Source organism: Palaemon carinicauda, chromosome 35 (genome assembly GCF_036898095.1).
Source record: "Palaemon carinicauda isolate YSFRI2023 chromosome 35, ASM3689809v2, whole genome shotgun sequence".
In the NCBI taxonomy this organism is placed as follows: Eukaryota; Metazoa; Arthropoda; class Malacostraca; order Decapoda; family Palaemonidae; genus Palaemon; species Palaemon carinicauda.
Genome location: NC_090759.1, coordinates 39,293,172 through 39,319,116, shown reverse-complemented (window position 1 = coordinate 39,319,116; position 25,945 = coordinate 39,293,172). Strand labels below are relative to the sequence as shown.

The window sequence follows — 25,945 nt, the reverse complement described above, 5'->3', positions numbered from 1 at the left end:
GAGGAAATAACTACTTTCGACTGCATGAAATTTCCGGTAAAACAGATCTTTTCACTGACAAAATTTGTCAAAAATTGTATTTCCGTTTGAATGCATTACACCTGAAACTTTGTTGATAAAGATAATTTATGAAAGATTTGTACTTCCGACTCTTTATAATTAGCTGTTGTGTAAGTTTACCTTTTCTTTCTTCAGTTATTCAAGGGTCATTTTACTCTCATTGGCCGTTTTTTTTTCTTCTTTACGTGTTACCTTTTATGGTTCTTTATAACGTTTATATAAGCATACTATTTCCCAATTCAAAGTCTCCCTTATTTCGTATCTTTTACTTTTTAGTTTTTAAAGCCTTGATGCCTTATACTTATTATCGTACTCCACCATAAAGATAAATCTACTCTATGTAGGCTATTTTACAGACATGATTGAAAAGTTTTTAACTTGCTAAGCTTTTTACATTAAGAGTGCACACAAATTTACTTTCATCTCTCTCTCTCTCTCTCTCTCTCTCTCTCTCTCTCTCTCTCTCTCTCTCTCTCTCTCTCTCTCTCTCTCTTCTATATATATATATATATATATATATATATATATATATATATATATATATATATATATATATATATATATATATAAATTTAATTTCTTTACCCTACAACAACATGCTATCACTCTAAACAAAATATCCTTTATTGCCTGGACCGTAGGATAAAACTTCCAAAACATTTATGCCTTTATACACCTTCATAGGAAGTGCATCAGCACATATCCTCCCCACTATTTCTTATAATACTCCACAAGCGGCATGACTCAACTCCTTTTCCTTCATTCGCATTCATCATTCACAGTTCACCTCCTTAAAGATAAGTTAGTTCAGCAGTATCTACACATATTCCCACTTTGCCTTCCACAAACAACTTGATTCTCCTTCCAATAATTCACATACATGTTTCTTCCCTTTCAAGCTTCGCCTTCTCTGTGACTAACCAAATCTCCAATCATACAATATTAAATTAAGTTATTTTTAATACTGGATACTTGTATGAATCAATCTTTTGTATTCTCCTACCATTTACTCTGCCCTCTCTACTCTTGTATCTTTAAAATATTTTACTATCTTTTGCAATTTCTCTTCATAACTGTACAATATAAAAAAAACCTCAATTGTTAGTCAATCCATTCATAACTTATTTTCTTATCCAAAAACTTTGCATCTATTTGCACTGTCCTTTTTAGTCACTGAATCTATTAAGATGTTGAACAGGACATCTAAGTTTAATCAATTAAGAGAGCAGGCAGGTTTTAGAAGCACATATTCAACAATTGACTATATCCATGTAATTAACCAGCAATAGTGATGGAAAAATCAACTGAGTAAGACAAACGACTACATATGACATTTATAGACTATGAAAAAGCTCTTGATTCTGTCAAAACCTCAGCAGTAATGAATGCACTTCAAAGACAAAGAATATATGAATCTTACGTTAAAACACTTAAAGATATATATATATATATATATATATATATATATATATATATATATATACACACATACATACAGGAAGTACAGCAACCCTAAAACTACATACAAAAATTGAGAAAATTCCAATTGAGAAGGGAGTTAGACTGGGAGACCACATCTCTCCTAAATTATTCACAACATACCCAGAAAAGCTTTTTAAGAATTTAAGCTCATTCAGTGAATCATGGGAGGAACTACAAAAAAAAGATAGATTTTAATACAGAAAGCAGAAACGTAGGACTAAAAATGAATATGAGTAAAACTAAGATAATGTTCAACGAAAATGCAGAGACAACAAATAAGCTTGTTAATTATATGGATATGGTCAATTGTTGAAGACATGCTTTTAAAGCTTGCCTGCTCTCTTGGTTAATTAAAGTCCAGCTGTTTTTTTTTATTTGGCCTAATATGATTTTTGTGAATATTTTATATAATACTGAGAGTACACTTATTGGGCAGTAACTATTCAGGTCTTGGTGTCTCCCTTTTTGTGAATTAGTATAAAGTTTTTCCATACTGTAGGTAAAGAGAATTCTTGCAGACATTTTATGCAAAGTTCAGTGAGTTTTACTACTATGAAATCATTAAACCAATTGTTAGGCCACCTTCTCCTGTTCTCCTATTGCTTTCCCTCTTTCCATGCCTATTAAATACTTTCTTTACTTCTCTCACTGTTACTTTTGGTACTGCATAATGGGTTTTGTTGTTTTTATTGCCTAATTTATTTCTTATATCACTATTGTATAGCATTGTATATAAATCCTCTGCAATTTTCTATCACTCCATCTCTTTTGTTGATCATTATTTAAAGCAAATATCTGTAGGCCCCCCGTTCCAAATCTTCATCAATTTGATGTTTCTTCCTTTCTTTAGTGTTTCCTTAATTTTGAAGAGATTCTCTTTACTAATGCCTTAGGTTATTAGTTTGTTTATTGTCTTGGATAGAACTGCTAATTCTACTTAATCTCCCTTGGATTCTACCCCCATTTCCAATCTTATCTTTATTAGGTTTTTTGGTGTTTTCTGATAGTTTTCCTTGATTTTGTTAAGGGACTTTTTCATATATCTCTTGTGTTGATTCTCAAACAAATTTTGTTAAATTACTATTCAATTTGTCTTTACTTACTTCCATTTCCTCATGCAGCTGGGAGTTCCTATTTTGTATGAATGGCAGATGATATATATATATATATATATATATATATATATATATATATATATATATATATATACATATATAAATCAACAATAACAACAAATGCAGCTGTTTCTAGTTCACTGTAGGACAAAGGCCTCAGACAAGTCTTCATTTATGTCTGAAGTTTGGCCATTTTCATCACTATGCTGGCCATAGCAGATTGGTAATGGTGGGAGACTTTTGTATGATCACTCACAGCAAACCAACCTAGTATGGGTGTCCCTGACTAGTAAAGCTTTTGATCATGGTGATACACAAACCCTTTTCACCACGTTGAGGTATTCCCACTCAGAAAGGGATATATATATATATATATATATATATATATATATATATATATATATATATATATATATATATATATATATATATATATGATTGGAATTGCTAACATGAAACAGATAAATAAAGGATTGAATGGGGTGGTGTGGATTAAGAAATGGGGGAACGAAAATATTGTGAAAAACTAAAGAGTAAAGGAAAAATTATGAGTATGTGGATATAACAATAAATACTCATTATAGAATTGATAAATGTGTATTGCCGTGTTGTGAGGATGCAATGTAAAAGATAACTTGCTAAGACTCACATAGAACTCGTGTAATGGAAGCGATGGTCGTCTTAAAAAATGAAGACACAAGAATTGATGGCTTGATGTAAAAGTGGTCCTGATATAAGTGTGTGTTATGTCTCAATGAATTTCCAAGATCTTTATGAATAGACTAAAGTTAAAAATCAGAGTAAGTACACCAAGTGTAAAAGAGAGGTGTTGGATAAAACAATATGAGAACGAAGTGAGGATTAGCAATTTTTTTTTAGATAGGTAGAAGTTACAACTCAGTTTCTCATATGGTAATTTTGTTTTAGGTTCTTTGCCCCATGAGCGGTTCCACCCAGGGTGTGTGTGACTTACTAAAGTCGAATAAGTTCCGTGTACCTAGTTACCTGCTTGACTCAAGATAGGTACAAGAGTTTCAACACTATGAGCTCATGAATATAGTTCATTTCTTTATACTTCCAAGTCAGTTATCAATGAAGTATCGAAGTTGTAAGTTTCTATAAGAGGCAATCTCACTCCAGGGAAAAACATCCTGATCTAATTCAATGCACATATATTCGCCGCTCCAAATACAAACGACGTTCACAAATTATTTCTTTTAATTAAATGCTAATACATAGAATGATTGGCAATATGTTATTTTGATTATAAAATAAATTTTTGCATATACTTACCCGGTGATTATATAGCTGCAACTCTGTTGCTCGACAGACAACTCTACGGTAAAAACTCGCCAGCGATCGCTACACAGGTTGCGGGTGTGCCCAACAGCGCCATCTGTCGACCAGATACCCAGTTCTCAATGTAAACAAAGACTCAATTTTCTCCTCGTCCCACTGCGTCTCTATTGGGGAGGAAGGGAGGGTCATTTAATTTATAATCACCGGGTAAGTATATTCAAAAATTTATTTTATAATCAAAATAACATTTTTCAATATTTAACTTAGCCGGTGATTATATAGCTGATTCACACCCAGGATGGTGGGTAGAGACCAGTAATATATGTTTACACTTTTATGAGCTAAGAGTTTTTGATTTCATTTTAGAAGTTATCAAAATAACAAAAACAAAATAAATAGGTACCTGGTAAGGAAGTCGACTTGAACAATTACTCTGCCTTTTAAGTACGTCTTCCTTACGGAGCCTCGCGATCCTCTTAGGATGCTGATCGACCCCTAGGATCTGAAGTATCAAGGGTTGCAACCCATACAACAGGACCTCATCAAACCCCTAATCTAGGCGCTCTCAAGAAATGACTTTGACCACCCGCCAAATCAACCAGGATGCGAAAGGCTTCTTAGCCTTCCGGACAACCCAAAAAAACAACAATAAAAACATTTCAAGAGAAAGATTAAAAGGGTATGGAATTAGGGAATTGTAGTGGTTGAGCCCTCACCCACTACTGCACTCGCTGCTACGAATGGTCCCAGTGTGTAGCAGTTCTCGTAAAGAGACTGGACATCCTTTAGATAAAAAGACGCAAACACTGACTTGCTTCTCCAATAGGTTGCGTCCATTATACTTTGCAGAGATCTATTTTGCTTAAAGGCCACGGAAGTTGCGACAGCTCTAACTTCGTGTGTCCTCACCTTAAGCAATGCTTGGTCTTCCTCACTCAGATGTGAATGAGCTTCTCGTATTAACAGTCTGATAAAGTAGGATAAAGCATTCTTTGACATAGGCAAAGATGGTTTCTTAACTGAACACCATAAAGCTTCAGATTGGCCTCGTAAAGGTTTAGTTCGCTTTAAATAGAACTTAAGAGCTCTCACAGGGCATAAGACTCATTCTAGTTCATTGCCTACCATATTCGATAAGCTGGGAATATCGAACGATTTCGGCCAAGGTCGAGAAGGCAGCTCATTTTTGGCTAGAAAACCAAGTTGTAGCGAACATGTAGCTTTTTCTGACGAAAATCCGATGTTCTTGCTGAAGGCATGAATCTCACTGACTCTTTTAGCTGTGGCTAAGCATACCAGGAAAAGTGTCTTTAAAGTGAGATCTTTCAGGGAGGCTGATTGTAGCGGCTCAAACCTGTCTGACATGAGGAATCTTAGTACCACGTCTAAATTCCAACCAGGTGTAACCAAACGACGCTCCTTCGTGGTCTCAAAAGACTTAAGGAGGTCCTGAAGATCTTTATTGTTGGAAAGATCTAAGCCTCTATGCCGGAAGACCGATGCCAACATGCTTCTGTAGCCCTTGATAGTGGGAGCTGAAAGGGATCGTCCTTTTCTCAGGTATAAGAGAAAGTCAGCTATTTGAGCTACAGAGGTACTGGTCGAGGATACAGAGACTGACTTGCACCAGTTTCGGAAGACTTCCCACTTCGATTGGTAGACTCTAAGGGTGGATGCTCTCCTTGCTCTAGCAATCGCACTGGCTGCCTCCTTCAAAAAGCCTCTAGCTCTCGAGAGTCTTTCGATAGTCTGAAGGCAGTCAGACGAAGAGCGTGGAGGCTTTGGTGTACCTTCTTTACGTGTGGCTGACGTAGAAGGTCCGCCCTTAGAGGAAGACTTCTGGGAACGTCTACTAGCCATCGAAGTACCTCGGTGAACCATTCTCTCGCGGGCCAGAGGGGAGCAACTAGCGTCAACCTTGTCCCTTCGTGAGAGGCGAACTTCTGCAGTACCTTGTTGACAATCTTGAACGGTGGGAATGCGTATAGATCTAGATGTGACCAATCTAGGAGAAAGGCATCTATATGTATTGCTGCTGGGTCTGGGACTGGTGAGCAATATATTGGGAGCCTCTTGGTCATCGAGGTTGCAAAGAGATCTATGGTTGGTTGGCCCCAAGTGGCCCAAAGTCTCTTGCATACATCCTTGTGGAGGGTCCATTCTGTTGGAATTACTTGCCCTTTCCGACTGAGACAATCTGCCATGACATTCAAGTTGCCTTGGATGAACCTCGTTACTAGTGTTATGTCTAGACCTTTTGACCAGATGAGCAGGTCCCTTGCGATCTCGTACAACGTCAGTGAGTGGGTGCCTCCTTGCTTGGAGATGTACGCCAAGGCAGTGGTGTTGTCCGAGTTCACTTCCACCACTTTGCCTCGAAGGAGAGACCTGAAGCTTTTCAAGGCCAGATGTACTGCCAGCAGCTCCTTGCAGTTGATATGCATGATCCTTTGACTCGAGTTCCACAGTCCTGAACATTCCCGACCGTCTAATGTCGCGCCCCAGCCTACGTCCGATGCGTCCGAGAAGAGAACGTGGTTGGGAGTCTGAACAGCCAGGGGAAGACCCTCTCTGAGGTTGATACTGTCCTTCCACCAAGTCAGACAAGACTTCATCTTTTCGGAAATGGGGATCGAGACCGCTTCTAGCGTCTTGTCCTTTTTCCAGTGAAAAGCTAGATGGTATTGAAGAGGACGGAGGTGTAGTCTTCCTAATGACACAAAAAGTTCCAAGGATGATAGCGTCCCTACCAGACTCATCCACTGCCTGACTGAGCAGTGTTCCTTCTTCAGCATGTTCTGGATGCATAACTGGGCTTGGCTTATTCTGGGGGCCGACGGAAAAGCCCGAAAAGCTAGACTGTGAATCTCCATCCCTAAATACACAATAGTTTGGGATGGGACCAGTTGCGACTTTTCCATATTGACAAGGAGACCCAATTCCTTGGTCAGATCTAGAGTCCACTTTAGATCCTTCAGACAGCGACGACTGGAAGAGGCTCTGAGAAGCCAGTCGTCCAAATAGAGGGAGGCTCGGATGTCCGATAAATGGAGGAATTTGGCTACATTCCTCATCAGCCTCGTAAACACAAGAGGAGCTGTGCTTAGGCCAAAGCACAGGGCCTGAAACTGGTAGACCACCTTTTCGAAAACGAATCTCAGAAAAGGTTGGGAGTCCGGGTGGATGGGGACGTGGAAGTAGGCGTCCCTTAGGTCTAATGAGACCATCCAGTCTTCCCTTCTGACCGCTGCTAAGACTGACTTTGTGGTCTCCATGGAGAACGTCTGCTTTGTGATAAAGACATTCAGAGCACTGACGTCTAGCACCGGCCTCCACCCTCCTGTCTTCTTTGAAACCAAGAAGAGGCGGTTGTAGAATCCCGGAGATTGAAGGTCCGAGACTTTGACCACCGCTCCCTTCTCTAGTAAAAGAGACACTTCCCGTTTCAAGGCTCGTCTCTTGTCTTCCTCTCTGTACCTGGGAGAGAGATCGATGGGAGACGTTGCTAGAGGGGGTTTCCGTACAAAAGGGATCTTGTACCCCTCTCTGAGCAACTTCACAGATTGTGCATCTGCGCCTCTCTTCTCCCAGGTCTGCCAGAAGTTCTTGAGTCTGGCTCCCACTGCTGCCTGAAGAAGCGGGCAGTCAGACTCTGCCCTTATAGGACTTGGATCCTTTCTTCTTCCCTCGTTTCCCTTCGGCACGAGCACCTCCTCTGCTGGAGGCTCTGCCACGAAAGGGCGGCATAAAACGAGACGCTGGAGTGTCCATCCTTGGTCTAGCTGACAATGTAGGCAAAGGGGGAGCTTTGCGAGCTGAGGACGCAACAAGATCGTGAGTGTCCTTCTGCACTAACGAAGCGGCTATTTCCTTAATCAGGACTTCTGGAAAAAGGCACTTGGAAAGAGGAGCAAAGAGAAGCTCAGATCTCTGGCACGGTGTAACTCCAGCAGAAAGGAATGAGCAGAGATTTTCTCGCTTTTTTAGGACTCCGGACACAAAAGATGAAGCAAGCTCATTAGACCCATCACGTACGGCCTTGTCCATGCAGGACATAATGAGCAAGGAAGTCTCTTTATCTGTCGAAGAGATCTTCCTGCTTAGGGCTCCTAGACACCAGTCTAAGAAGTTAAAAACTTCGAAGGCCCTAAAGATTCCTTTCAAAAGGTGGTCCAGGTCCAAAGATGACCAACATATCTTTGAGCGTCTCATGGCAAGGCGGTGGGGAGAGTCTACAAGACTTGAGAAGTCGCCCTGGGCAGAGGCAGGAACTCCCAAGCCGAGAACTTCTCCCGTGGCATACCAGACGCTCGATCTAGAAGAGAGTCTAGCAGGGGGAAAAGCAAAGGCTGTCTTCCCTAAACTCTTCTTGGACTGCAACCATTCTCCTATCACCCGCAAAGCTCTCTTGGACGAGCGTGCGAGGACGAGTCTAGTAAAGGCAGGAGTGGTAGACGGCATGCCTAAAACAAACTCTGAAGGTGGAGAACGAGGAGCCACAGAAACAAACTGGTCAGGAAACAGCTCTTTGAAAATGGCCAAAACTTTTCTAAAGTCCAAAGAGGGTTGAGTAGACTTAGGCTCGTCCAATTCTGATTGTGGTTCATCTATATGTGCAGCAACATCATCATCAGAAAGTTCCTCATCCGACAACTGATGAGGAAACGGCAACGGAGTGGGTAACGGCTGGTTCGCTGAGTCCGGTCGCACTGGTGCATGCGTGACTGAGCCGGACGCAACGTCATGGAACTGCTGCCCAGTCTGTGAGCTGGCAACAACCATGGTAGCGCGGGGACGCACAGCGTCTACTCCAGACTGTCTAGACTGATGTGGGTGCGCAGTGGAAACCACACTGGGTTGCGGAGGTTGACGCACCGCGTCAAAACAAAGCAACTCTGACGGTTGTGGAACATCCAGAACGTCAACGGCAACCTCCGTGCGTCGCTTAACGTCAACATGCGGCTGGCAGATCAAACTGGAACGCATGGGTGGAGGAACTCTCTCAACTGGTGTGCGTGAGAAGGTTACCTCAGCGTCCACAGGACGCACAACCGATCGCGTGGAGGGTTGTAGGCTAGGTACTGCACTAGCTGGAACGGCAGCAACCTTCTCCGCATGAAAGTCCTGCATCAGAGACGTAAGTTTAGACTGCATGTCTTGCAGTAGAGACCACTTAGGGTCTACGGGAGCAGGTGCGGCGACAGACGGTGTTACAGTCTGAAGCGGTACCGCTTTGCCTCTCTTAGGCGGTGAGCAGTCATCGGATGACGGCAACGAGTCCGAACTGACCCAGTGGCTACAACCGGGCCGTTGGACTTGTGCTGAAGGGACCATTTTACTTTTTAACGGTCGCGAGACCTTGGTCCAAAGTTTCTTGCGAGAAACACCTTCAGAAGACGAGGTATAAATGGGCTCTCTCGTCTTAGTTAGGTAGGAGCGATCTTGGGTAGATACGCCCAATATCACGGAGGGAACGTCTGTTCGCTGATTAAAGCCTCTCGAACCCATGCGTCGTACGACATTGCTTCTCCCCTGGACTTGGGAGCTTGCAAGAGGTCCCGGACTAGGAGGACGACAGGCACGAACAGACGAACCCTCAAGCGCAACACTGTCCACAACACTATCACTTGGCACTTTAGCACTTCCCACTGCACTTTGGCACTTAAGCTCCTTCACATCCGCCATGAGCTGATTACGGTCACTAGCAAGGGACTCAACTCTCTCACCCAGAGCCTGGATGGCACGCATCATATCAGCCATCGATGGTTCCTGAGTGCCAGGAGGGGGGTTAGGAGCAACCACTACAGGGGAAGGAATAGGTTGTGGGGCATGAGGAGAGGATATATCAATAGAACGAGAAGAACTTCTCCTAACTCTATCTCTCTCTAGCCTACGTGTGTACTTTTGAAATTCGATAAAATCGAATTCCGAAAGACCAACGCACTCCTCACACCGATCTTCCAATTGACAGGTTTTATCCCTACAATTGGAACAAACAGTGTGAGGGTCGATAGAGGCCTTCGGAAGACGCCTAGAACAGTCCCTAGCATTGCATTTCCTAAATTTGGGGACTTGTGAAGGGTCAGCCATTTTGAATTGGTCAAGGGAAATTCCAAAAAACGATCAAAAAGTCATCAACAAAGAATCCGTTATCAAAAAGAGTTCAAGGATTTGTGTGAAGAAAAACCCTGCACAGCGAAAGCTCAAAACTAGAATATAGTACTTCACCAATTAGATGTGAAAAACTCCAGTTTAGCAACAGCGAGTAAAGTACGTCTTGCCGACACGGCGACAGAGAGAAAATTGAGTCTTTGTTTACATTGAGAACTGGGTATCTGGTCGACAGATGGCGCTGTTGGGCACACCCGCAACCTGTGTAGCGATCGCTGGCAAGTTTTTACCGTAGAGTTGTCTGTCGAGCAACAGAGTTGCAGCTATATAATCACCGGCTAAGTTAAATATTGAAAATTATGATTTTCATAACAATGTTGAATAATTGTTTAAGACTGAATACTTTAAAATTCTTGGTTTATCGTCATCAAAATGTATAAATTTTAACGGGACGAGTATTTAAGTTGATGTGTTAAGAAAATATCTTGATATTATAAAAATATGATTTTTTTTTTCAACAGTTAACACAAAAAAGCAGCAATTAAATTCCATAAAAGTAGGCAGTAATACATCATCAAACAGATATGAGATGATTGAAAATGCAACAGTAATGAAAAAAAATTTATCCAGTACAAGCAAGAGCGGGTCATTAATTGGCCAATACGGAGATGAGGCATAAAAAAAGACAGCACAGCGCTCGACTCGTAGCAAACCTTTCCATTCTGCAAAAGAAAAATTGGTCAAAAAGGCAACTGGGGACCTTACCTATATGGCGGATCACAGTCGAGTCTATTAGCGGTAACAGAGAGTCCTCCTTGATGGATGCCAGAGTTGCCCATATCTCCCGTGTGGATTCCTGTTGCCATGGCAGACATCGCTTGGTCGTCGGAACCGTGGCGCTTCAAAGGTTGGGGCGTTTGAGACAGCACATTGTTGGGGGCTGAGGCAGTTGAGACTTTCTTCTTTCCTTGACCAAAAATGAAGAGCCTGAGAAAGGAAATGACAGATGCAATCACGACACACTAAATTCAAAGTAGCTTCTAAAATACCGTTTCCAATATCCTGTCAAACAAAAAGATAACGAATATTTTCCATGAGTCAATTGAGTAGCCTACCAGTATTCAAAGCTAAAATAAGATGTAGGGATACGTCCTAAAAACATTACCTCATACTCTTATATTACATTACTTTTAAGGATAAAAATAAATATTAAGACAATCCAACTGCATGACATTCAAAGTACAAACAAGAAACTGCAGAACAGTTTTCAAAGGAAACTATAAAATGTGACTTTTTATAATAAAGATGCAAATTAGATATAAGATAAGGAAAAGGATGTAACACTTGAAAAGAACAAATGTTTCCCTGTTCTCTGTATTGAATATATCACAAAAATAAAAATCCTCCAGAAATGTATTCAACAAGGTAATTCATTTGGGTCTTGATCATTCAGGGAGTCACGGATATGATTCAGTTTCTTCGCATTTGGTCAGAATTAGTAATTACTTGGTACTAACCAGAAATAATTAACTTACCTCTATGAAAAAATTTGTTTTAAACTATGTCAATGCTACGATTAGGTGGCAAACGAGGTTCCTATGCACTGAGAGATTTTGACTCTTCTTTACAGAAAAGCAAGGTCCCTAAGTTACATTTCCCATGCACAAGAAAAAGGTGGCAAAACTACAGATTGGCTTCCTTTACCCTCACCACTTCCTCAAAACGTGTTATCTACCAGTAATCAAATTCGAAAATATCAGTGCGTATCATCAAATATGTCATTCTTTATATTGCATTCCATAAAATGAAATGATCAAGCAAGGGGATGGAAATAATCATCCTTTTTATTTCCTCTTAAGATAGAAGTGTGAACATACATAGCTAGAAAGTCACTCAGATATTCTAATACTTGAGCACCTCTATTTTAAGGGACCCATACCTTATTTTACAGTTTTTTCCAAACCAGATCCTAACATTTGGTGGTGTAGATCTTCTAATGATTTAACAAATTTACTCTTGTTAAAAAAATATTAAGATAAAGATATGCTATCTATTTGTCTAGCAATAAATCATCTACCATATTTCAAGGTAATTCATTTAACTTCACAAAATGAAAAGAATCGGAAGTAATTTTGATCATTGTTAAAAAATCAATAAGAAGTTAATATATATATATATATATATATATATATATATATATATATTATATATATATATACATACATATATATATATATATATATATATATATATATATATATATATATATATATACATACATATATATATATATATATACATACATATATATACATACATATATATATATATATATATATATATATATATATATATACATATATATATATATATATATATATATATATATATATATATATATATATATATATATATATATATATATATATTAAGAAGTTAATATCATGAAAATGGACATAAAAGCACAAAGATATTTTTGTCCAAAATGATTATTGAAAATCAGTTGATAAAGAATAGGTGAGAATGATAATGAACAAAATTATAGATTCCATCTGTATCTACACTGATGATCAATACTAACATTTGACATTGACATTATAGAACTATTTCACTTAAAAAGGAACCATTGCAGTATATTAGTCAAAAAAACCTTTTAAAGCAGCAAAATAAAATGAATAGTTTATTTTTCGAAATAGATAATTAAAAGTTCTAAGAATTATAGCATTTGCAGGAGTTGGAGAGCAAAGGATTTTTTAGCAAAATGAAGGAGTAAAATCATCTACACTCCAAGACCTACCATTTCACCTTCTATACTTAGCACGTACAGTATTCTGATTACGACTGACCTGTCATCTGATAAGATAGGCCAAGGTAAATGCCAAAGTTTACCTATCAACTACATTACATTAAAATAAGGTTAAAATTCTGACCTTTATACCGACTAATAATCTTGAAGAAAGGTGAAGGCTAAAATAATTGGGGACCATAACTACAATCACCTATGCACCTACTTAACAAGTTACATAAATGTATAAGGAATTAAATTACCAATTCATAAATTTACAATAAAATAAATTACCTATGAAAAATACCTTCAATACAGTCATAAATTCTAAACAAGTAAGAGTTCACTAGCTATCATAGTGCACCATGGTCTTTCACTGTTTCGGGGTAGAGTTCTCTTGCTTGAGGGTACACTCGGACACACTATTCTATCTTATTTCTCTTCATCTTGATTTTTTTTTTAAGTTTTTATAGTTTATATATAAATTATTTATTTTAATGTTACCGTTCTTAAAATATTGTAATTGTTAATTACTTTTCTTGTAGTTTCCTTGTTTCCTTTCCTCACTGGGCTATTTTCCCTGTTGGAGCCCTCGGGATTATAACATTCTGCTTTCCCAACTAGGATTGTAGTTTAGCAAGGAACGATAAAGATTGAAGCTAAACGGTGGCTCCTCAACATCCGGATCTCAGTATTGATAATGTTTCTTTAAATTTGTATGACTTAAAATTTTAGGTATGATTCTCGACAGCAAATTTACTTTTGAGAAACACATTAGGTCTGTGTCTTCTTCAATTGCACCAAAAATTAGCTTATTGAGAAAGTCTTACAAGATTTTCGGTGATCTATCTATTCTGAGGAAGTGTTTTAATTCTTTCATTCTACCTTGTTTTGAGTATTGTTCTCCTGTCTGGTCTTCAGCTGCTGATTCTCATCTTAATTTGTTGGACAGAAACTTACGGTCTATTAAATTTCTTATTCCTGATATAAATATTAATCTCTGGCACCGTCGTTCAATTAGTTCATTATGCATGTTGCATAAGATTTTTCATAACTCTGACCATCCTTTACATTCAGATCTCCCTGGACAATTCTATCCTGTTCGTAATACTAGGCATGCAGTTAATTCTAATTGCCAGGCTTTCTCCATCATGAGGCTCAATACTACACAGTATTCTAGAAGTTTTATTCCAGCTATTACCAAGTTGTGGAATGATCTTCCTAATCGGGTAGTTGAATCAGTAGAACTTCCAAAGTCCAAAGTTGGAGCCAAATGTATTTATGTTGACCAGGCTGACATGAGTCTTTTTATTGTTTATATATAACATATGTTTTTGACGTTGTTAATGGTTTATAAAGGACACACCTGTTTTTATGCTGTTACTGTTTTTAGAATGATATATTGTTAATTTATTCTCATCATTTATTTATCTCCTTATTTCCTTTCCTCACAGGGCTATTTTTCCCTGTTGGAGCCCTTGGGGTTATAGCATCTTGCTTTTCCAACTAGGGTTGTAGCTTGGCTAGTAATAATAATAATAATAATAATAATAATAATAATAATAAACAGGGGAAATTACTTTACTAACGTATATATGACCCAAGATAAATCTGCTCCGGTAGGAACCCCGCCAAAGGTGATTGAGTACCACCGGGGCTCCAGCATGAATACGTTAAGTGAAGTCACATAATAGTTTAAAAGATAAATTTCATGTATGCAATATCACATCTTACATAAATTGCCTAACTAGCTAAGATATTAGCGTAAAGCCGGGAAAGGGTCGCCCTACCATATAAATAATATGCAAGAATATAAAGGGCGACAGCAGTCATAAAATGGCTGCCCCGGTATCGGTAATGCTCACCAAAACACAATTAAATTACCGAATTTAACCATAAAAAGTGAGACCAAAATTACACCAAGGAAAGAAATAATATTCAACTTTCCAGATGACGAGGATGCTGGTGATTGCATGTTGAAAAAGTTAAAAAAAAAACTTGAAAAAACACCGGGCTAAGGGAGAGCACACACTCTTAGCAGGCTACAAGAATAGGAATGGCATTGCAGTAGTAGTAGAGAATCCACCGGGTACCTAGACCCTTCCTTTTGCCACTCTTCCCCCTTACATTGAAGCGTTAAATCTATTCGGGGTGAAGATTGCCATGTGTCATATCTAGAATATGTCTCCTGATATTATACGATATCCTTTATTGGATACTTGTGGCAGGAGTTGGAATCCTGGAGACCTTTGGTTTTAATTCTATGGGAGTATCACTGTAGCAAATATCCCTTAGAAGGCTACCAATAGGAACCCTTCCATTAGGACGACATGGCCCTCTCACCCAAAAATAGATTTTTCACTTTGATCAAAGTCCGTTATATATATATATATATATATATATATATATATATATATATATATATATATGCCCCGTGGCCACGGGGGCATAAAAACAATTAGCATAGCGCCAACGTATCCCTGCGTGTCATAAGAGGCTACTAAAAGGGTTAGGACGTGGGGGCTGGGAACCCCCTCTCCTGTATTTACAATCCTGTGAGACATCAAAGAGGTGGAGCTTGGGGGAGAGTGACTGCTCCCCGCACTCTAGTTTTGGGGTGTTTGAATGTGCGTGGATGTCGTACAATAGAGAGTAAAAGATATGAGATTGGAAGTATGTTTAGGAATAGAAGGATGGATATAATGGCTTTGTGTGAGACAAAGATAAAAGGGAAGGGTGAAGTGATGTTTGGTGAAATAACTGGTAGAGTGTCTGGGATTGAAAGGGGAAGAGCAGGAGAGGGTGTGGCTTCATTGCTGAGTGAATGGATGACAGGTAAAGTAGTGGAATGGAAGGAGATATCATCTAGGTTAATGTGGGTAAGGGTTGGGTTGGGTAGGGAATGTTGGGCTTTTGTCAGTGCGTAAGGGCCAGGTTGTGAGAAAAGTGAAGAAGAGCGGAATGAGTTCTGGAATGAATTAACTAGGTGTGTAGAAGGACTGGGTAGAAGGAATTATGTAGTTGTCATGGGTGACTTAAATGCTAGAGTGGGTGCTGGAGAGGTAGAAGGTGTCATTGGGAAGTATGGCGTACCAGGTGAAAATGAGAGTGGTGAGAGACTGGTAGATATGTGTTGAGCAAGAGATGGAGATAAGTTCTAGCTTTTTCAAAAGGAATGATAAAAATGTTATTTTCATTAGTAAAATAAATTTTTGAATATACTTACCCGGTGATCATGTAGCTGCAGCTCTGCTGCCCGACAGAAAAAACCTACGGGCGGGAAACGCCAGCGATCGCTATACAGGTGGGGGTGTACAACAACAGCGCCATCTGTCGAGTAGGTACTCAAGTACTTCTTGTCAACAAAGAACCAATTTTCTCCTCGGTCCACTGGGTCTCTATGGGGAGGAAGGGTGGGTCCTTTAATTCATGATCACCGGGTAAGTATATTCAAAAATTTATTTTACTAATGAAAATAACATTTTTCAATATTAATCTTACCCGGTGATCATGTAGCTGATTCACACCCAGGGGGGTGGGTGGAGACCAGCATACATGTTAACAATAGAAGCTAAGTATCCCGTATTTCATTTTAGCAGTTATTCAAAATAACAAACATAAAATTAATAAGTACCTGGTAAGGAAGTCGACTTGAACCATTACTCTGCCTTTTTAAGTACGTCTTCCTTACTGAGCCTCGCGATCCTCTTAGGATGCTGAGCGACTCCTAGGTGCTGAAGTATGAAGGGCTGCAACCCATACTAAAGGACCTCATCACAACCTCTAATCTAGGCGCTTCTCAAGAAAGAATTTGACCACCCGCCAAATCAACCAGGATGCGAAAGGCTTCTTAGCCTTCCGTACAACCCAAAAACAACAATAAAAAGCATTTCAAGAGAAAGATTAAAAAAGGTTATGGGATTATGGGAATGTAGTGGTTGAGCCCTCACCTACTACTGCACTCGCTGCTACGAATGGTCCCAGGGTGTAGCAGTTCTCGTAAAGAGACTGGACATCTTTAAGGTAAAATGATGCGAACACTGACTTGCTTCTCCAATAGGTTGCATCCATTACACTCTGCAGAGATCTGTTTTGTTTGAAGGCCACTGAAGTAGCGACAGCTCTAACTTCATGTGTCCTTACCTTCAGCAAAGCATGGTCCTCCTCATTCAGATGAGAATGGGCTTCTCTAATCAAAAGTCTGATGTAATAAGAAACTGCGTTCTTCGACATCGGTAAAGCAGGTTTCTTAATAGAACACCATAAAGCTTCTGATTGTCCTCGTAATGGCTTCGTACGTCTTAAATAGTACTTAAGAGCTCTTACTGGGCATAGTACTCTCTCTTGTTCGTTTCCAACCAAACTGGACAGACTTGGAATCTCGAACGATTTGGGCCAAGGACGAGAAGGGAGTTCGTTTTTAGCTAAAAAACCAAGCTGTAAGGAACATGTAGCCGTATCAGATGTAAATCCTATGTTCCTGCTGAAGGCGTGTATCTCACTGACTCTTTTAGCTGTTGCCAAGCAAACGAGGAAAAGAGTCTTCAAAGTGAGATCTTTAAAAGAGGCTGATTGAAGCGGTTCGAACCTTGCTGACATCAGGAACCTTAAAACCACGTCTAAGTTCCAACCTGGTGTGGCTAACCGACGCTCCTTTGAGGTCTCAAAAGACTTAAGGAGGTCCTGTAGATCTTTGTTGTTGGAAAGATCTAAGCCTCTGTGGCGGAAGACTGCTGCCAACATGCTTCTGTAACCTTTGATCGTAGGAGCTGAAAGGGATCTTACCTTCCTTAGGTGTAAAAGGAAGTCAGCTATCTGCGTTACAGAGGTACTGGTTGAGGATACTGAATTCGCCTTGCACCAGCTTCGGAAGACTTCCCATTTTGACTGGTAGACCTTGAGAGTGGATGTCCTCCTTGCTCTGGCAATCGCTCTGGCTACCTCCTTCGAAAAGCCTCTAGCTCTTGAGAGTCTTTCGATAGTCTGAAGGCAGTCAGACGAAGAGCGTGGAGGCTTGGGTGTACCTTCTTTACATGCGGCTGACGCAGAAGGTCCACTCTTAGAGGAAGAGTCCTGGGAACGTCTACTAGCCATTGCAGTACCTCGGTGAACCATTCTCTCGCGGGCCAGAGGGGAGCAACCAACGTCAACCTTGTCCCTTCGTGAGAGGCGAACTTCTGCAGTACCTTGTTGACAATCTTGAACGGGGGGAACGCATAAAGGTCTAGATGGGACCAATCCAGAAGAAAGGCATCTACGTGAACTGCTGCTGGGTCCGGAATCGGTGAGCAATAATTTGGGAGCCTCTTGGTCATCGAGGTAGCGAACAGATCTATGGTGGGCTGACCCCACAGGGTCCATAGTCTGTTGCAAACATTCTTGTGAAGGGTCCATTCTGTAGGGATGATCTGACCCTTCCGGCTGAGGCGGTCTGCCATGACATTCATGTCGCCTTGAATGAACCTCGTTACAAGCGATATGTTTCGATCTCTTGACCAGGTGAGGAGGTCCCTTGCGATCTCGAACAACGTCATCGAATGAGTCCCTCCTTGCTTGGAGATGTACGCCAAGGCTGTAGTGTTGTCGGAGTTCACCTCCACCACCTTGCCTAGAAGGAGGGACTTGAAGCTTCTCAAGGCCAGATGAACTGCCAGTAGCTCCTTGCAGTTGATGTGCAGTGCTCTTTGATCCGGATTCCACGTGCCCGAGCATTCCCGACCGTCCAGTGTCGCACCCCAGCCCGTGTCCGATGCGTCCGAGAAGAGAAGGTGGTCGGGGGTCTGAACAGCCAGTGGTAGACCTTCCCTGAGAAGAATGTTGTTCTTCCACCAAGTCAGTGCAGACTTCATCTTCTCGGAGATAGGAACTGAGACCGCTTCTAGCGTCATGTCCTTTCTCCAGTGAGCAGCTAGGTGATACTGAAGGGGTCGGAGGTGGAGTCTCCCTAACGCGATGAACTGGTCCAGCGAAGAAAGCGTCCCTATTAGACTCATCCACTGTCTGACTGAACATCGGTTCCTCTTCAGCATGCTCTGGATGCATTCTTGGGCTTGACTGATTCTGGGGGCCGACGGAAAAGCCCGAAAAGCTTGACTCTGAATCTCCATACCTAGATAGACTATAGTTTGGGATGGAACGAGTTGGGACTTTTCTATATTGACCAGGAGACCCAATTCCTTGGTCAGATCCAGAGTCCACTTGAGATTCTCCAGACAGCGACGACTTGACGCAGCTTTTAAAAGCCAGTCGTCCAAATAGAGGGAGGCTCTGATGTCTGCTAAATGTAGGAATTTGGCAATATTCCTCATCAGTTTGGTAAACACTAGAGGTGCCGTGCTTAGGCCAAAGCACAGGGCTTGGAACTGGTAAACCACCTTCCCAAAGACGAACCTTAGGAAAGGTTGGGAATCTGGGTGGATGGGGACGTGAAAGTACGCGTCCTTTAGGTCTAACGAGACCATCCAGTCTTCCTTCCTGACCGATGCTAGCACCGACTCGTCGTCTCCATGGTGAACGTCTGCTTGGTGACAAAGACATTTAGAGCACTGACGTCTAGCACCGGTCTCCACCCTCCTGTCTTCTTCGCTACTAAGAAGAGACGGTTGTAGAAGCCCGGGGATTGATGGTCCCGGACTATGACTACCGCTCCCTTTTGTAGCAAGAGAGACACCTCTTGCTGTAAAGCTAGCCTCTTGTCCTCCTCTCTGTACCTGGGAGAGAGGTCGATGGGAGTTGTTGCTAGAGGGGGCTTGCGCAAGAATGGAATCCTGTACCCCTCTCTCAGTAACTTCACAGACTGTGCGTCTGCACCCCTGTTCTCCCAGGCCTGCCAGTAGTTCTTGAGCCTGGCTCCCACTGCTGTCCGGAGAAGATGGCAGTCAGACTCTGCCTCTTGAGGACTTGGAACCCTTCTTCTTGTTGCCACGTTTTTGACTATCGGCACGGGTACCTCCTCTGCTGGAGGTTCTGCCACGAAAGGGCGGAATGAACCTAGACGCTGGTGTGTCCATCCTAGGTCTAGGCACGGAAGGTAAAGCTGTGACTTTACGTGCGGATGACGCCACCAGGTCATGGGTGTCTTCCTGGATCAACGAGGCGGCAATCCCCTTGATCAGCTCTTCAGGAAAGAGACACTTGGATAGCGGAGCAAACATCAGCTCTGACTTCTGACATGGTGTGACTCCTGCCGACAAGAAGGAGCAAAGGTGATCTCGCTTCTTAAGAACTCCAGACACGAAAGAAGCCGCAAGCTCGCCAGACCCATCCCGAATGGCTTTGTCCATGCAGGACATGATGAGCATGGCAGAGTCCTTATCCGAAGGGGAGGTCTTTCTGCTCAACGCTCCCAAACACCAGTCCAGGAAGTTGAAGATCTCAAACGCACGGAAAACTCCCTTCAAAAGATGGTCCATGTCCGAAGAAGTCCAGCAAATCTTGGACCGTCTCATAGCCAGCCTGCGGGGAGAGTCTACTAGGCTTGAGAAGTCGCCCTGGGCAGAGGCAGGAACTCCCAAGCCGAGAACCTCTCCTGTGGCATACCATACGCTAGATCTGGAAGCAAGCTTGGCCGGGGGAAACAAGAAGGTTGTCTTCCCAAGTTGCTTCTTGGTCTGCAGCCACTCTCCCAGTACCCTTAAAGCTCTCTTGGACGAGCGAGCGAGTACGAGCTTCGTAAAGGCAGGAGCTGCTGACTGCATGCCTAAAGCGAACTCAGAGGGAGGTGAGCGTGGAGCTGCAGACACAAACTGGTCCGGATACAACTCCTTAAACAGGGCAAGGACTTTCCTAAAATCTAAGGAGGGAGGCGTAGTCTTGGGTTCATCTATGTCGGAGTGTTGATCGTCCAAATGCGCAGCTTCGTCGTCATCAGAGATTCCTTCATCCGAATGTTGAGGAGGAAGCGGCAAAGGAGGAGAAGAAAGCTGAACGGCTGAATCCGGCAGCACGGGTGCATGCGTAGCTGCACTGGATCCAACATCATGCCGCTGCTGGTCAGTCTGAGAGCTGGCAACAACCAAAGCGGAGTGGTGGTGCGTGGTGGGGACTGCCGTGGGTTGCGGAGACTGCCGCATTGCGTCAAAACACGGCAGCTTGACTGCACCTTCCCACTGCTGATGCGGTAGCTCACGCATGTCAACGGAGGGTGCCGCACGTCGGCTAACGTCAACATGCGTCTGGCAGGGTCGACTGCGCATCGGTGGTGGAGCTCTCACAGCCGGAGTGTGGGAGCAGGCAGCCGCAGTGTCAGCTGAGCGCACAACCGTGGCAGGTTGTAGGTTAACGGGTGCAGCGTCAACCTTCTCAGCACGATACTCCTGCATGAAGGAAGCTAGCTGAGTCTGCATAGACTGCAGCAAAGACCACTTAGGGTCTACAGCGGTTGGTGCGGCAACAGACGGAGTGATTGCCTGCTGCGGAACCACTCTACCTCTCTTGGGAGGTGTGCAGTCTTCGGAAGACTGCGGCGAGTCCGAACTGACCCAGTGGCTACACCTGGGCCGTTGGACTCGCTCGGAAGGGACCTTGCGCTTGAGAGGTCGTGAGACCTTGGTCCAGCGTTTCTGACGAGAAACTTCTTCCGCAGACGAGGAATGAATGGGCTCACTCGTCTGTTTGTGGGTGGGACGATCTCTGCAAGATACGTCCTCAACCACTGAGGGTACATCTGTACGCTGATCAAGGCCTGTCGAACCCTTTGGTCCTTCGACATTGCTTCTCCCCTGGGCTTGGGAGCTTGCAAGAGGTCCCGGACTGGGAGGACGACAGGCACGAACAGACGCACCCTCATGCGTAACACTGACACTTTTCACTGCACTTGCACTCACTACACCCCACTGCACTTTTCTCCTTCAACTCCCTGACGTCCGCCAGGAGTTGATTGCGGTCATTCGCTAATGACTCAACTCTGTCACCAAGAGCCTGAATGGCACGCATCATATCCGCCATCGAAGGTTGATGAGAGCTAGTAGGAGGGTCGGGTGTAACCACTACAGGGGAAGGAATAGGTTGTGGGGCATGGGGAGAGGAAAAATCAAAAGAGCGAGACGAACTCCTCCTGATCCTATCCTTCTCTAGCCTACGTGCATTCTTGAGGAATTCATGAAAATCGAATTCCGAAAGCCCAGCGCATTCCTCACATCGATCTTCCAATTGACAGGCTTTACCCCTACAATTGGAACAAACGGTGTGAGGATCTATAGAGGCCTTCGGAAGACGCCTAGAACAGTCCCTAGCGCTACACTGCCTGTACTTGGGGACTTGAGTAGGGTCAGACATCTTGAATTAGTCAAAGGGGGGAATCCAAAATCTATCCAAGTCGTCAACAAATAATCCAAAATCTAATCCATGAAAGTGATAAAGTATTGATGATAACTTCTGTACAGCGAAAGCTAATAACTAGAGAGAATACTTCACCAAATAGCGTGAAAATCAACTCCAGAAACAACAGCGTATCAAGTAGGTCTTGCCGGTGGCACGACAGAGAGAAAATTGGTTCTTTGTTGACAAGAAGTACTTGAGTACCTACTCGACAGATGGCGCTGTTGTTGTACACCCCCACCTGTATAGCGATCGCTGGCGTATCCCGCCCGTAGGTTTTTTCTGTCGGGCAGCAGAGCTGCAGCTACATGATCACCGGGTAAGATTAATATATAAAAACAAGTATACATGGGTAAGAGTGGCAAATGGCAGAGTGGTAGAAAGGGCGTTAATGGATTATGTGTTGATAACTAAAAGAATGTTTGGAAGATTGAAAGACCTGCACGTGTTTAGGGGTATGGCTAACGGTATGCCTGATCATTTTTTGGTGGAAGGAAAATTAGTTGTAGCGAAAGAGTGGGAGAATAGAGTAGGTGGATATAAATGGGAGTTAGTGAGGGTTGAAAAGATAATAAAACCGGGGGTAAAAAGTAAATATCAAGAAAGGTTGAAAATGGCATATGACGAAGTGAAAGTAAGAGAAACTGGTAATTTAGAGGAGGAGTGGAAGTTAGTAAAAGAAAATTTTGTTGGGATTGCAAGTGATGTGTGTGGCAAGAAGTTTGTTGGAGGCAGCATGAGGAAGGGCAGTGAATGGTGGAATGAAGGAGTGAAGGTAAAAGTCGAAGAGAAAAAGAGGGCTTTTGAAGAATGGCTGCAGAGTAATAGTGTAGAGAAGTATGAAAAATATAGAGAGAAAAATGTGGAAGTAATGCGCAAGGTAAGTGAGGCAAAGAGGGCAGCTGACCTGAGGTGGAGTCAGGGATTGGGTCGTTCATATGAAGAGAATAAGAAGTTTTGGAAAGAAGTGAAGAGAGTAAGGAAGGCTGGCTCAAGAATTGAAGAGATAGTGAAAGATGGAAATGGAAGGTTGTTAAAAGGAGAGGAGGCAAGGAAAAGGTGGGCGGAATATTTTGAAAGTTTACTGAATGTTGAGGATAACAGGGAGGCAGATATAATTGCAGTTGCAGGTGTTGAGATGCCAGTGATGGAAGATGAGAATGAGAGAGAGATCACAAGAGAGGAAGTGAGGAGAGCACTAGATGAAACGAGAGTAGGAAAAGCATCTGGTAAGGATGGTGTGAGAGCTGAGATGTTGAAGGAAAGGGGGGGGGGGGTGACTGTACTTGAATGGTTGGTGAGATTGTTTAAAATGTGTAGATTGGGTTTGTGCATGTATAGTGCCACTATATAAGGGTAAGGGAGATGTGCATGAGTGTTGTAACTCAAGGGGTATTAGATTGTCGAGTGCAGTTGGAAAAGTGTATGGTAGTACTGATTAATAGGATTAAGGATAAAACAGAGAATGCAATCTTAGAAGTACAGTACAGGGTGGTTTTGGAGAGGTAGGGCTTGTATGAATCAGATTTTTACAGTTAGGCAGATATGCGAGAAATATTTAGCAAAAGGTAAGGAGGTGTATGTTGCGTTTATGGATCTGGAAAAAGCGTATGATAGAGTTGATAGGGAAGCAATGTGGAATGTGATGAGGTTATATGGAGTTGGTGGAAGGTTGTTGCAAGCAGTGAAAAGTTTCTACAAAGGTAGTAAAGCATGTGTTAGGATAGGAAATGAAGAGAGCGATTGGTTTCCGGTTAGAGTGGGGCTGAGACAGGGATGTGTGATGACGCCGTGGTTGTTTAACTTGTATGTTGATGGAGTGGTGAGAGACGTGAATGCTCGAGTGCTTGGACGAGGATTGAAACTGGTAGACGAGAATGACCATGTATGGGAGGTAAATCAGTTGTTGTTTGCGGAAGATACTGTACTGGTTGCAGACGCAGAAGAGAAGCTTGGCTGATTAGTGACAGAATTTGGAAGGGTGTGTGAGAGAAGGAAGTTGAGAGTTAATGTGGGTAAGAGTAAGGTTATGAGATGTACGAGAAGGGAAGATGGTGCGAGGTTGAATGTCTTGTTGAATGGAGAGTTACTTGAGGAGGTGGATCAATTTAAGTACTTGGGGTCTGTTGTTGCAGCAAATGGTGGAGTGGAAGCAGATGTACATCAGAGAGTGAATTAAGGATGAAAAGTGTTGGGGGAAGTTAAGTGAGTAGTAAAAAATAGAGGGTTGGGCATGAATGTAAAGAGAGTTCTGTATGAGAAAGTGATTGTACCAAATGTGATGTATGGATCGAAGTTGTGGGAATGAAAGTGACGGAGAGACAGAAATTGAATGTGTTTGAGATGAAGTGTCTAAGGAGTATGGCTGGTGTATCTTGAGTAGATAGGGTTAGGAACGAAGTAGAGAGGGAGAGAACTGGTGTAAGAAATGAGTTAGCAGCTAGAGTGGATATGACTGTGTTGAGGTGGTTTGGCCATGTTGAGAGAATGGAAAATGGCTGTCAGCTAAAGAAGGTGATGAATGCAAGAGTTGATGGGAGAAGTACAAGAGGAAGGCCAAGGTTTGGGTGGATGGAAGGAGTGAAAAAAGCTCTGGGTGATAAGAGGATAGATGTGAGAGAGGCAAGAGAGCGTGCTAGAAATAGGAATGAATGGCGAGTGATTGTGACGCAGTTCCGGTAAGCCCTGCTGCTTCCTCCGGTGCCTTGGATAACCGCAGAGGTAGCAGCAGTAGGGGATTCAGCGCTATGAAGCTTCATCTGTGGTGGATAACGGGGGAGGGTGGGCTGTGGCACCCTAGCAGTACCAGCCGAACTTGGTTGAGTCCCTTGTCAGGCTGGGAGGAGCGTAGAGAGGAGAGGTCCCCTTTTTTGTTTCATTTGTTTGATGTTGGCTACCCCCCAAAATTGTGAGAAGTATCTTGGTATATATCTATATCTATATCTACTGTATATATATATATATATATATATATATATATATATATATATATATATATATATATATATATATATATATATATATTTGGGCTTGAGCCATGTCAGCCTGATGGAAGTTCCTCAAAGGCAGCTTTCTACTTGGGATATTTCTGCGAGTGATATACCAGAGAATTTTAACTAAGAAGTACTTTGCGTCTCAAACTTGTTATTTTTGCACCGTGCATGCTTTTATTGCCCGTGGCTGTCGCATGGCCGAAGCTGGCAGCTCATGTATCCAAATCGTTCAGAAATGCTTAGTTAATTTTTCATAGTTATTGTAAGAATGTGTTATATATATTCTTTTACAATTGGGGTATGATTATGGGATATACCTTTTGCTTTTTCTGCATGTTTATATTTCATCAGTCTTGACTTAGGCTAACTCTGATCTTGGCCGTTGGCCCATCCTCCCTTGCTATTGATAAGTCATAGCAGGGAGCTGCAGCCTTGAAGGTCATTATGGGAGCAGTGGAAAGTGTTTTACAGTTGTCCTAGGGCGACATTATTTCACTCATCTACTTAGCCCTAAGTGTTTGGCCAGGTGGCATGGGTTGTGGGAATTTGTTCCCTGTGTCTACAATATGTTGATCCCTTAGAACACAACCAACCTAATGCTGACAAGTAGACCTTCCTTTTGTGTAACCTTACCCATTCCTAGGCTTCCTTACTTAGTTTTTGGTAGGCTGGCAGCTGGTTGTGAGGACTCGTTCTCAGTGCCATCTTACTGCAGGCCCCTTGGAATGACATATTAGTTCTAATGATACAATTAGGCCTTCCTGTCCTGCCACCTCACCACT

At 42.3% G+C, this 25,945-nt stretch overlaps 1 protein-coding gene across 11 annotated transcripts in view; it reads right to left on the bottom strand.

The window, feature by feature from the left end:
• Positions 1-25,945, bottom strand: part of LOC137627696 (regulator of G-protein signaling 9) — a 415,360-nt gene that overhangs the window by 48,444 nt on the left and 340,971 nt on the right. For all 11 annotated transcript variants that reach the window (XM_068358916.1, XM_068358923.1, XM_068358915.1 and 8 more), the window contains one exon: positions 10,833-11,054. In XM_068358916.1, coding sequence (XP_068215017.1) covers positions 10,833-11,054 — 222 coding nt within the window. The remainder of the gene's footprint in view (positions 1-10,832; positions 11,055-25,945) is intronic.